Source organism: Oratosquilla oratoria, chromosome 21 (assembly GCF_046742065.1).
Source record: "Oratosquilla oratoria isolate Oo_2021 chromosome 21, ASM4674206v1, whole genome shotgun sequence".
Classification (NCBI taxonomy): Eukaryota; Metazoa; Arthropoda; class Malacostraca; order Stomatopoda; family Squillidae; genus Oratosquilla; species Oratosquilla oratoria.
In genome coordinates this window covers 34,770,492-34,785,178 of record NC_134797.1, presented here as the reverse complement: position 1 = coordinate 34,785,178, position 14,687 = coordinate 34,770,492, and the positions used below count along the sequence as shown (strand labels likewise).

The 14,687-nt window shown below is 40.3% G+C and overlaps 1 protein-coding gene across 1 annotated transcript in view; it reads left to right on the top strand.

Annotated features, from left to right (window-relative positions):
- The first annotated feature begins 315 nt into the window (after window positions 1-315).
- LOC143037055 (ionotropic receptor 93a-like) overlaps window positions 316-14,687 on the top strand; it is a 93,178-nt gene continuing 78,806 nt past the window's right edge. Inside the window, exon 1 of the mRNA XM_076205164.1 lies at window positions 316-517. Within this exon, the coding sequence (XP_076061279.1) occupies window positions 316-517 (202 nt within the window). The remainder of the gene's footprint in view (window positions 518-14,687) is intronic.

The following is a 14,687-nucleotide window of genomic DNA, read 5'->3' as shown; positions in this document are numbered from 1 at the left end:
CAATTTCCATCCTGAAGTAGTTCCTCTTCATTCAAATACACCTCCATAGAAGACTTCCTTCGCTTCCTCAGTTATTCTCTCACGGTTGAGTCCTTAGAGATCCATCCAGACCTACTTCGACGAGAGCTTCGTCAGAAGAAAGTGTATGCACTGTAGAAAGACCCTGTTACAAACAGAGATACCTTCTGAGCACCTTGGAGAGATAATACCGGCACCCGAGAAGAATTCGTCTTCAAGGACGACAATCCCTTTCCGAAAGTCTCAGTTCCCTAGACGTGCCACAGAAGGGTTCAAGTTGGACCTCAACCTCCAGGAATGGCGGGGACTCGAGAACCTTCGTTAGATGCACCCAGTAAGAAGGATACGCGGACCAGAAATCCTGGTGACAGACCCGCGGAGGAACGGCGCGCCGTGTTGAGACCCAGTGAGGAGTCCCACAGGGCCCTTCTTTTGGGCCTTCTGGTTCTTTGCGTCTCCGGAGCTGCGGGCCAGCTGGACAACGAAAACGCCGTTATTGGTGAGTAAGGAGAGAAGATCTCGTGTCTCGAGACACTTTTATGCCCTCATCTAAGCACGTGCTATTACATATTCTTATATTTCAATGTTCTCAATAATGATATACACTTACAATTTCACATCTAGGTATACGCGCTTTCTTGCATGCATTTACATTATCGCACCTTCTTTTTTCCGATGATAATTTCACTTTCATACTCACACACTTTTAAGAGCGAATATGATCCTTAATTGCATTCTCTCGCTTTAGTAAACCTTCGTGGTTTAACAAATTTGTCATTTACAGAAATATTCTTATGTTTTACATACAACTTCAAGCCATGAAACGGAACACTTGAACTCATGATAACTCATGTCATCTTTATATATGCTGACATGCGGTCTCATGATCATACATGCTCATTGTTTACACATTCATTCTCGAATGAGTGCCTATTCCATAATATGCTCCTGTATTTGTGCATTCTTTATTAGTTGAATACACCACCATGCTCCCGTATGCTCAAATGTTGGAATAGTTATCATAGTTTCCATTCACACACACACACACACACACACACACACACACACACACACACACGCACGCACACACACATACACACACATATATCTATCTATCAATCTATACATACATATATATATATATATATATATATATATACACATACATATGAAGGTGGAGGAAGTAGACGAGGAATAATGGGAGAATTTTAATGCTTTAACGTTTCGACCCACAGGGTCTTGATCACAAAGCTAACAATGAAGTACAACATGGACATTTTATACACAGGTCATCTCTTGGGACGCCTAGGAGAGGTTGTTGCCACACTCATAACATTTGTGTATTTATTTTCTTTAACTATTAATAAACTTGTGGCTTTTGCTAAGCTTATAAAACCTTCTCTATGGTTAATGTTATTATTGGTGTTAATATAAGCTGCTTCTATTGTCTTTCTCAATCTTTTTGTTGAACCTTTATTTATCACAATAATTGTATTGTCCCAGTCTAGAAAGTGGTCATACTTATCTATATACCTTACATCATTTTTGTGTTCGTATAACCTTTTATTTAGTCCACGACCTGTTTCTCCAAAATATGATGATGGAGAGCTTTTACATGGTATATTATATAGAAAACTGCTTTTTTTTTAGTTTGGTTATTATTACTACGTGTGACCAAATGTATCACTTTGTTACCTAATGTTCTAGCTATCATAATGCTTGCTTTTAAGAGGAATGTGTCTAGGTGTGAACTAATATTGGAGTTTCGAATTGTGATATATCGGGCTTCTTTGTTGCATTTATTATTATCTTTGCTTCTCTTATTATTTTACCTTTTTTCTCAGTATACACAGGAGACCTTTTGGATTTTTAGTTTCTTGAAGGTTTCTGTGATATGATTTAGTTCATCTTCCAGAAACTCTTCACTATAAAACTCTTCACTATACTCTTCACTATACTCTTCACTATAAAACTCTTCACAATATAAAAACCTACTTGAAATTGAATACGAAAAACAATCCGGACGTTTCAAACATTCTTGATTCTCGTTGCGGGGCTGATAGTCAGAAGTGGGTCAAGGAGGGTAATACGCATACCTTAGGTCAGGTCTGGGTCAAGGAGGGAAATACGCATACCTTAGGTCAGGTCTGGGTCACAGAGAGTAATACGCATACCTTAGGTCAGGTCGATTCGGGGCGAGGGCCCAAAAATCAGGTCAGTACTTTAGATGAAATGTATAACAATCTAACTGATCTAATCATTAATGCACAAAACACATTTATCCCCCTAAAGTCAATACGGAAAAATAGTAATACTCCCAAATGGATGACGGACAGATTGAAACATGAGATCGGAATTAAAAGAGGACTTTACGTAAAAATAAAAAACGGGGAATCACACCTTAGATCAAGATATAACGAAATGGCAAAGCTGGTTAAAAGGAATACACGTTCAGCGAAACGTAATTATGAAATCAAGGATGCCAGTCAAGCAAAATCCAACCCAAAGGGTTTCTTTCACCTCTATAGAACAAAAAATAAAGAAAGAATAGGACCAATTAAAAACGATGAAAATGTCATGATAGAATCGGAAGAAAAAATGAGTGAGGAGTTTAACAATTATTTTCTATCGTTGTTTACTAATGAGAGGTTAGATAAAGTACCTGACTGCGATCCGATTTTCAGAGGGGATGAAGAAAATAGCCTAACTAATATCAGCATTAGTAAAGAAGAAGTTATCAAGCAGATTGACAGACTTAAAGCTACAAAATCTCCGGGTCCGGACGAAATTTTTCCAAGAATGCTTAAAGAGTGTAAATTTGAAATCTGCGACCAGTTAACTGAAATATTCAATAAATCGGTAGACACTGGTTCTGTTCCAACTGCTTGGAGGCAGGCAAACGTTGTTCCTGTTTTTAAGAAGGGAGATAGATCGACCATATGCAACTACAGGCCAATCAGTTTGACATCGGTTATAGGAAAAATGCTTGAATCAATAATAGTAAATAGACTCAGAGAACACATTGAAGGGCATAATTTAATTCGTGATTCACAGCATGGTTTCTCCAAAGGTAAGTCATGCGTGACTAATCTTCTATCCTTTTACACTAAGGTATATAAAGCGTCAGACAACAATGAAAATTACGATGTTATTTACCTTGACTTTAGCAAAGCGTTCGACAAAGTGCCACACCAGAGACTACTAAATAAAATCAAAGCCCATGGCATAGGAGGAAAAGTGTTAGAATGGATTAGAGCTTGGATTAGTAACAGAAAACAGCGGGTCACCATAAATGGAATAAAATCTAGGTGGGGCAATGTTACTAGCGGGGTCCCCCAGGGCTCGGTTTTGGGTCCCTTGTTGTTCATTATGTATATAAACGACTTAGACGATGGGTTAAATAGTGATGTTAGTAAGTTTGCGGACGACACTAAAATAGGACGCCTAATTAGGTCAGGAGACGACGCCCAGATTCTGCAGGATGATCTTAACCCATTCAACTCCGATGACAAGATGTCTTGTCATTTGGTCAAATAAAACAAAAAATCATAAAACACCAAAATGTTTGATCAAACACCAGAAAAATATGACGTCAGTCCTCGCTTCGCTCGCGCTTCGCTGCGAGCGAAGCGAGGATTGACGTCATATTTTTCTGGTGTTTGATCAAACATTTTGGTGTTTTATGATTTTTTGTTTTATTTGACCAAATGACAAGACATCTTGTCATCGGAGTTGAATGGGTTAATAAACTGTTAACATGGTCGGTGAAATGGCAAATGAACTTCAATATCTCTAAGTGTAGCGTGTTAAACGTAGGGCTACACAACCCCGAAAATAGATACAACCTAGATGACACGTTTTTAGAAAAATCTGAGTGCGAGAGGGACTTGGGAGTTCTGGTGAGTCCGGACCTTAAAACCAGGAAGCAGTGCATTAGCGCCAGAAATAAAGCAAACAGAACATTAGGCTTCATTGCTAGGACGGTAACGAATAGAAGTGCAGAGGTAATTATTAAACTCTATCTAGCGATAGTTAGACCCATCCTTGACTATGCGGTACAGTTTTGGTCTCCGTCCTACAGAATGGACATAATTCACTAGAATCAGTACAGAGAAGAATGACCAAAATGATACAAGGACTCGGAAATTTGCCTTACGAAGAGAGGCTTAGGCACCTAAACTTACACTCTCTGGAAAGACGCAGAGTGCGGGGTGATCTAATAGAAGTGTTCAAGTGGATCAAAGGCTATAACAAGGGTGATGCAAACAAGGTCATCATAATAAAACAACAGGGCAGGACTCGCAGTAATGGGTATAAACTGGGCAAATTTAGATTTAAGAAGGAAATAGGCAAGAATTGGTTTACAAATAGGGTGGTCGATGAATGGAATAAACTTAGTAACCACGTAATAAGCGCTGAAACTATCAGTTGTTTTAAAAAACGATTAGACAACTTTATGGATGGGGATGACAGGTGGTGATGGATACGGAGCTGCCTAGTGTAGGCCTTATGGTCTTTTGCAGTCTCCTTTATTTTCTTATGTTCTTAATGCTCTGAGAAAGAAGCCTATTACTATACCTGGTTTGGTTCTATTATTGTGTCTCGAATAAAACTGTATATAGTCTTCCTTACTGGTGGGTTTGCGGTATACTGAAAACTAATTATTTTTTGTTCTGTGTATAATAGTGTCTAAAAGGGTAATTTTCCGTTGTTCTCTATTTCTGCTGTAAATTGTGTCTTCATTAATACTGTTTAATCTTCTTAATTTGTTGTTAATGTTAGTTTCTTTAAGCACAGTTACAATAATGCCATAAACATATCTTAACCATATGCTACTTAACTTCTAACCACTACTGATATATAATTTTCAGTTTCGAGTATTTCCATATATGAATTGGCTAACACAGGCTAGGCCAGAATGTTGTTTGTATTCAATATCATTAAAAGTGAAAGCACCAAAACCTATAAAGAGGGAAATTAGTTCAAGGTAATTTGTTTTGGCGACAGGTAAATCTTCACTATTTAAATTGTTCACTACTTGCTCTACTGTACAGCTTTTAGAACACCACTTCCTGAAACTCAGGTGAAGAGCGAGTTAACATCATAGCTGGCTAATTTCTTGTTGCTGAAATAAATTTTTTTAACTTGTTGATTAGATCTGAAGAATAGATAAAGGTTCAACAAAAAGATTGAGAAAGACAATAGAAGCAGCTTATATTAACACCAATAATAACATTAACCATAGAGAAGGTTTTATAAGCTTAGCAAAGGCCACAAGTTTATTAATAGTTAAAGAAAATAAATACGCAAATGTTATAAGTGTGGCAACAACCTCTCCTAGGCGTCCCAAGGGATGACCTGTCTGTGTATAAAATGCCTGATGTACTTCATTGTTAGCTTTGTGATCAAGACCTTGTGGGTCGAAACGTTAAAGCATTAAAATTCTCCCATTATTCCTCGTCTACTTCTTCCACCTTCAGTCACATTTGTCATCGTGTAGTTAATTCAATACACACACACAAACACACACACACACACACACACACACACACACACACACACACACACACCTAGGACCAATAACGGGTACCTGCCAATGATGATCCTGCAAGATGGATGGCAGAATCATCTTACTTGTTTTCAAACCCTGAGAGGCTGGCACTCGGTCTCTGATTAGATTTCAAGATCTTTCTTTCTGTATCTATTAGTCTAAATCATATTTCCTTTACCTTTTCACATAAGGAGAGCTGACAATGAGGAAATGTATCCCACTTTCTATCTCAGCCGGTGACAGAAACTCCTGTATAAATACAACATAAACAACAGCCTAAATTGTCTTCCAAGAGAAATCTATGAGAGGTCCCGAAGACCGTTGCCGGCATCTATGAGGATGCGGATTTCCAGTCAGTAAAAGTTGAGGCAACGGTTATTGGTACACATCCTTATGTTCACATATATTGACACAAAAATAACCAAGCTTCCATTTGTTTTTAATCGTAATCCTGTTAATGGACCCTGCCTAACCCAAACCTTACATAGGACAATTTTTCTTCTTCCATATCCCCTGAAAGCAAATGTTAGAAACATTAAGGTGATGAAATGTACATGAGAAGAGGGTGGCAGTGAATTGAAGGTAAGTTAAAATGCGAAAGGCTGAGGATTTGGGTCATATGTAGCAGGTAACGGAGGGGTAGGGATGAGGTTAATTATATATTGTATGGAAAGCAAATAAATATCGGGGGGAAATGAAAGCTGTCATGAGAAATATGTATCTAGGGATAACAAAAAGAGTATATGAGGAAGTCATTGTGCTTACGGCACTGTATGGAACAAAGACTTGGAATCTTAAGGAGGCAGAAAGGAAGAAACTAAAGGTGTTTGAGATGAAGTGTTTATGAAATATGGTGAGGATTAAGAGGATGGATAGAGTAAGAAATGTGGGGGTGAGGCAGAGAGCGTTATTGGAAAAAAGAGCTGGCAGATAAAGTTATTCAACGAATACTAGGATGGTTTGACTACATAGGAACACTGAGTGAAGAAAGACTAGTAAAACTGTCGAAGGCTGGAAGACCAAGAATGAGGCGAATGGGTACAATGAACCGGGTATTGGATGTAAGAGAAGTGTCTGTCGAGCAATGAACCGAGCATTGGATGTAAGAGAAGTGTCTGTCGAGCAGGGAAAGGAAAAGGCAAGAAACAATTGTGAGTGAGGAGTGGTTGTGAACAGATGAGTGGCTGATGCGGACCGAAGGGATTTCTTCCTGTCTACTCTGTAAAATTTCGAGTGAATAAGATTTGAGGAGGGTCACCATGTATTGAAGCAGTGGGGGTAAACCAGCTTCAGCTTCGGGCCCTTCTCTGGTGGTGCTGTGTCTTGCTGCATTGCCTCTGACATGAACAGTGTGCGGGGGAGAAGGGTGACACTTTATCTATGAGGAGATGAGAAGAAAGGGACAACAAATGGCTTCCTGGATGGTTGAAGGTGGGTGTATGCTTAAAAAGGGGGAAGAGACTTTTGGTATATGCATGTATGTATATATGTATGCACTATAATTATTATTATCATTACTCATTTCAATTATTACAAAGTATCTATAAATGTTAAAATTAGACACCATGTAACATATATCTAAAAATATTTTAACATACACATCCAACACTAAGTTAAACAATAATATTTTCTCAACACTTGTGCGTGTAACTATCTATTCATGTCATATCCTGCCAGTTATCTTATTATATTCAAGAAATATGCTTCATCTTTGAAAGAACCTCGAAATTGTAATAATGATAATGATGAATGACGTCGACATTCGTCATCATTCGCTCGCAGTCTCAGTCGCAGCAAACGCCATCTATTGGTGAACTACAGAAGCTGTTAGTCACGTTTACTAAGAGATGTCGTTAGACTAGTCAACGACTATGGGTCTATCCTTTCCCTCCATATAAACATATCAACAATGCGCTTTGCTTTCTATGAATATTTACCTAGCCAGTAATGGGAAATAATATCAACATAAAGATTCTCTTCAGAGATGAGGAAAGAGATTATTGAAGATAATAAAGAGGCGGAAATCTTTCTTCTTTCCTTTCTTTCTTCCTCTGTCGACTTGATCTGGCCACTGTAACTTTACCCCTTTTTGCAATTGTGTGATTATTGAGTTCAAACTTATTTTCTTTGTGAGGGTCTGATGATATATATATATTTAAAACAGACCAAATGCATTGAAATAGTTTTGGCGAAAAACGGTTTAACAATAATTGACACATATATTCAAAATATCGACCTCGGAAACTGATTAAAACCTCAGAACTGTTAGAAAAAAGTTCAATACTTTCAGTTTACTCAAAAACATTTCATGATAATACCAGCTACAACAACAACAACCTCTTTTCACACAAGGCACCAGATGTCAACCATCTGGTCGTCTCTGAGTAATTTCCACGGCCAGCTTAGTTAATATGATTTATGGCAACTTATCATTTGCACAATGGTGTTCATAAGAAACACTGCGGGAATACATTCTCATCGGAGTGAAGTTATTTCAACCAAACAGGGTAAGGTTGGAGGAATACATACATAGTATAGCCTCATTAAACAAGGGGAAGGCAGACATGTGTATATATATATATATATATATATATATATATATATATATATATATATATATATATATATATATATATATATATATATATATATATATATATATATGTATGTATGTATATATATATATATATATACATTTTAGAAGGACCAATCTTTTGAGTGTGATTAGTAAAACGTTTGGATGTTATGACCGAGAGGATTAGGAGGGAAACAGTGAGAGCCATTGGGGAAGATCAGTATGGGTTTAAGAGACGAAGAGGGTATGTAGATCAAGTGTTTGTAGTAAGGTAGATATGTAAAAAGTATTTAACAAAAGGTACGGATGATTTTTGGGACTTTCAAGGACTTGGAGGTTGCGTATGATAGAGCTGACGGAGAAGCATTGTGGAACGTATTACAAATACATAGGGTAGGGGGAAGTCTGCTGGAAACCGTCAATAGTCTTTACATGAGTAGTGCAGCATGTGTGTGTGTTGAGAATAAGGAAGAAATTGTATGAGGTAAATGCGGGGATGCGTCAGCGTTGTGTGATGTCGTCATGATTCTTCAATGTTTATATGTGAAGGATGGCAAAGAAAACAAAGGCAAGAGTTCCAGTCGGAGATCTGGAAAGAGTGGATAGATCCAGTTCTTATTTGTGAATGGATGATATTGTGCTTGTGACTGGATTTTGAGAAAAGACTAAAGCAGGTAGTGGGTGAGTTTGGAAGTATAAGATGAAGACATTACAAATGAGTATAGACAATAATAAAATTATAAGATGTACAAGCAGTGATGATGGTGGCTGATTGAATGTTATTGAAGAAGTGCATTTTTTTTCAAAAACTTTCGGTCACATGCAATGGTGAATGTAGGAGTGAGTGTGAAGATGTATGAAAAGTGTTGTGAGAAATAGGTATTTGCGGATGCATGCAAAGACAAGATTACATGAAGGGATAATTGTGCCCACCGTACTGTATGAAACATGCTTGGAATATAAGAGAGTAGGAATGAAAAAGACTGAATATTTATGAGATAAAGTGTATGAGATACTTGACACGTATTACAAGAATGGATAGCGAGAAATGTAAAACTGAGTCGATGAACACAGTCGGGTAGAAATATGTTGTATAAAGTAGTACAGACATCGCTGAGGTAGTTTGGGCACATGGGGAGAATGAAGAAGGAAACACTAGCAAAGAGAGTGTGAAAAACAGAAGTGGGAGGAGTGAGCTCAAGAGGAAGACCGAGATTGAAATGGGTGGACGGGGTGAAGGGGGCTTTGGATGGACGGGGTGAAGGGGGCTTTGGATGGACGGGGTGAAGGGGGCTTTGGATGGAAGGGGTGAATGGGGTTTGGATGCACGTGGAAATCTGGTCCATCAGGGAAGAGGGAATGCAAAAGATAAGAGTGAATGGAGGAAAATTGTGAAAGGATGAAGGGATGACGCGGTTCTACGGGATGTTTTCTTTTGTTTATAATCTATTCTGAGTGGATGTGAAGGGAGCTCACCAAACGGTGAGGCGGTGGGGTTGTTCTGGGTCTCGCGCCCTGCTGTGAAAAAACATTTGCTTTCTATCACATTTATAAAGTAGTACAACACCACAGGTAGATGTCAAGTTACATTCACAGTGAAATTTGACGGTACACTCTACGACTTCTCCAACATACGAACACCTTCAGGAACGTAACTCACTCGTTCATTCATTTACTTTTTCATAAATTCACACGTTTATCTATTTATCTACTCATTTACTATGTATCTTTTCATCGCTCTATATGTGACTTCGTTATAACGTGCATACTCTCCTTCAGGATTATTTTTTCAATGTAGTATGAGGCAATTTAGAACCGAAGTAATAATGCAAAGATTTTTTTTTTCTTTTGTTCTCTGTTAGAAGCTGGCCAACAATGAGACTTCCATTCTTTTCTTGGCGGTGATGGGCTCTCCATGAGTGACGTAAAGCTCAATGAGAGAGATAAACTTGATATAATGTATATCTTCTTCATTATTTATCTGGACATTAAGACGTCCAGCCAGTTACGTTAACCCCTTCAACCCGGTAACGCTTGTCACAGATTATTTTTCTCAATTAATACTACATTATTTTATTCAGCTGGTGGGTGGACTCTGCGCTGAACGGGGCCGAGATAGAGTGAGGCTCCTTACCTATACCTATTCCGTTACTTTATTATATAAAACTGTTTGGTATTAGTCTAACAGAAGCCTATCAATTACGTTACAGTGTTGAATAGGGTGGTGTGATGGATGCAACGCTACACTTGTGTGTTTCATTCTGAGCGCTGATATTGATTCCGAGTCAAGGTAATTAATGTTTTATGCAAACACTGACCACCGGGTTTTCGAGGTGGTTATCATTTGCGGGTTGTGTGACTCATAGATTCTGATTACACAGCAAAATTCGAAGGTACACCTTATAGTAAGCAAGCGGGTCTCGACTTAGGAATTTTTCAACTTACGAATAACCTTTCAGAATGTGAATTATTCGATACTTGAGGACTCTGTATATATTCTTCAGACTTGCAGTGGAGAGAGACTGAGGCTAGTGATGGTATGGACCATCGGTGTGGCGAGGAAAGTGATTCTAGCCTTAGTCCTTTCGAAGGACTACAATACTGTCCTCGTAATTATGTGTCTATCTACCTATCTATCTGTCTATCTATCTATATACATATTATATATATATATAAACATATGTACACTCAGGTATATATTAGGCTTTTATAACATTGTAGAAGGCATATGACAGGGTTGACAGGAAGGTAATGTGGGATACACTGCAGATCTATGGAATAGGATGAGGGCTGTGCCAGTCAATTTTTTTTTATTAGAGTAACAGGGCTTGTGAAGGACCTGAAGTGAAAGTTGGGTTGCGCCAGGTTTGTGTAATGTCATCATGGTTGTTCAATGTGTGCATGGGTTAGGCGGTAAGGGGTGTAAATGCGAGGATGTTGGGCGGGGGTTTGGAGCTAGTGAGAGTGTAAGGATGTGGGAGGTGAGTCAGTTGCTGTTTGCGGATGATACTGTGCATGTACCTGGGTCGGAAGCTTGTGGCAGCTAATGGTAGAGTTTGGGAAGGCACGTGAGAGTATATGTGGGCAAAAATGAGGAAAATGAGAAGTACAAAGGGAGAAGGTGGTAGATAGTTGGAGTTAAATCTTAAAGGAGAGAGGCTGGGGAAAGTGAATAGTTTTAAGTATTCAGGGACAGATGTGGCAGGGAATGGAGAAGTTCGGGTGGAGGTGAGTTACAGAGTTAAGGAAACAGGTAAATATCTAGGGCGAATTAAAGATATCATGAGAAATAGGTATCTGGAGATGAACTCACACCGAAGACTGCTGATGGGCAATTATGCCCGCGCCACTATCTGGGACAGAGATCTGGGATTTAAGGAAGCATGAAAGGAAGAGCCTAAACATGTTTGTGACAAAGTGATCAAGATGTATGGTGAGTTTCGAGGATATATAGAGTGAAAAATGAGGAAGTGAGTCAGAGCGTGGGGATGGAAAGGGGATTGGCAGATAAAGATGATCAAATAATACTGGGGTGGTTTGGGCATTTGGAAACAATAGATTAAAAAAAGACGAGCAAAAAGAATGTGGAAGTCAGAGGTGAATGGAGTGAACTTGAGGAGAGGATCGAAAATGAGATGGACGCATGAAGTGAAGAGCCTTGAATGAAAGGGAAATATCTGTTAAACAGGGAAGCAAGAAGACAAAAGTCAGGTGTAAATAGTAGAGAATGATTGTGAATGGATGACACATTGACAAGGCTCGAGGGATTTTTTTTTCTTCTTCTTGAGTGGATGAGGTGGTGCGGGTGGGGGGGTCGCCATGTAATGAAGCGGTGGGGGTAAACCAGCTTAGGCTATCGGGCCCTGCTGTGGATGTGCTGTGCCTTGATGCATGTTTCTGACAGGAGCAGTAGGCAGGAGACAGGGATGACCCCTCATCGACAAGGAGCTAAGATGAGAGGGACAGCAAATGGGTATTGGGTTGGTGTGGGATGGATGTAGGGCGGGTGCATGCCTTGGCTGGACACCTCCCTTATAAGGAGGAAAGGGGCTTTTGGTATATGTATGTATGTGATTCATCATGGTCCCGGATCACATGTTGGACTCGTGATCGACAGCTAATTCCCTCTCGGATGAGAGCTCAGACATCATATATGACCGATCTATGGGTAATACTGTGACACACCCAACTTCCCGCCTACGAGAGTTGGAGTGACGACTCGCAGCGAAGTGATACTGATATTATTTCAGCCCTGGGCGGGATTCGAACCTAGACCGCCGCAGTGGCGGCCAGGAACTCTAGCAACTGCGCCATCGAGTGGTGTATGTATATACTTTAAGCCTTCACCTTAAAGGGTTGACCCCCCCCCCCATCTGGTCGGGGCGAGGGGGGGGGGTACGCCCCATGACCTGCACGAGGGTCACGATCTGTCAGGATCCTGTTCAGACTAGGGGTCAGGTCCTCGGTTGAATAAAATGACATGACGCTTGTCGTTGCAAGGTTTATTCAACGTAACAGAGGGATTAATGAGAGATCGACAGATAAGAAGACAACGACCGCTGGTAAACATGACAGGAAGATCTCGGTCGATTATGCACGGACAAATAGACAGGCAGACGGACAGGTAAATAGGGAGACAGTTGGACAAAGAGATGGATGCAGATATGAGGATACAGAATGATTGACGTAGGACCAGACTTTCTGAAAATATACGCATCTTCCTACCCCAATCATTATAACCTGATAACCTTTCACACACCCACGCATATATGTACACACAAATACACGTACATGCATAAGCCCACGCGCACACCCACACACACACGTATACATATACACACTTGCAAACACACACACACACACACACACACACACGTATACATACACACATGCAAACACACATTCATACACACACACACACACACACACACATACACACACACACACACACACACACACACACACACACACACACACACACACACACACACACACACAGATGACTTGACGGCGCAGTGGTGGCGTTCGTAACCGCTGCTACAGCGATCCGAGTTCGAATGCCTTCTAGGGCTGAAATATTTTCAATATCGCTGCGCTGCGAGTCGTTACTCCAACTCTCGTGGGCGGGGAGTTGGGTGTGTGTGTGCGTGTAGGGCCAGAGTATTACCCATAGATTGGTCATATATGAGCCCTGAGGTCTCATCCGAGAAGGTAATAGCTGTCGATCACGAGTCCAACACATGATCCAAGACCATGGTGAATCACACATGCATACACACATTCACACATACACGCATACACAGACACACAGACACACACACACACACACACACATGCATACAGACATTCACACATATACGCGCGTATGCGCACACACACACTATCAAATTTGACATACGAACAAAGATTGGAGAAATTACATCTATCAAAACTGGAATACAGAAGAGAAGGAGGTGATTTGTTGACCACTGACAGAATTATGTAAGAGATGGGAATTCTCGATAGAGACGACTTATTAAAATGGGACAGAAGAGAAACAAGAGGACACGAAAAGAAGCTAAAGAAAGGACAGTTACAGAAGAGACCTGAAAACGAACAGCTTCCCACATAGAGTGATTGATGTCTGGAACAAACTAAACAGAGAAACAGTGAGTGCCAAAACTATACACGATTTTAAGAATAAACTGGATGTAGAAAGATACGAAAACGGGTCACTACGAGCATAGCTCTCGTCCCGTAAAATACAACTAGGTAAATACACAAACACACACACACACACACACACACACACACACACACGCACTCGTGGCACAGTGATAGAGCTCCCGGCTGCCACTACGGGGGTCAGGGTTCGAATCCCCACCCCCCAGGGCTGAAATAATTTCAGTATCGCTGCACTGCGAGTCGTTACTCCAACTCTCGTGGGCGGGGAGTTGTGTGTGTGTGTTGGTGTAAGGTCACAGCATTACCCATAGATCGGTCATATATGAGCTCAGAGCTCTCTTCCGAGAGGGAAATACTTGTTGATCACGAGTCCAACACGTGATCCAAGACCATGGTGAATCACACATACATACACACTTTAACACATACACGTGCACAAACACGCACACACACACACACACACACACACATACACAACTACACACATGCATACACACATTCATACATACACGCGCGCGGACACACACACACACACACACACATACACACACACACACACACACACACACACACACACACACACACGAGCTCAGGCATGGACATACGCATACACACGAGCGTGACCATGGATACACATACACACACACACACACACACTCACACATATATACACATACACAGGCGTGCACTAAGTCACACACACACACGAACATGCACATATACATATCTAAATACAAACATAAATACGATATAAATACAAATATCAATATAGATATAGCTCAGTGGATACCGTGTCTAACTCATGAGCAAGTGGTCGTGAGTTCGATTCCCGGGACCTGGTGCGTGCTTCTTGCATTGGTTCCCGACAGCCTCGGCCAG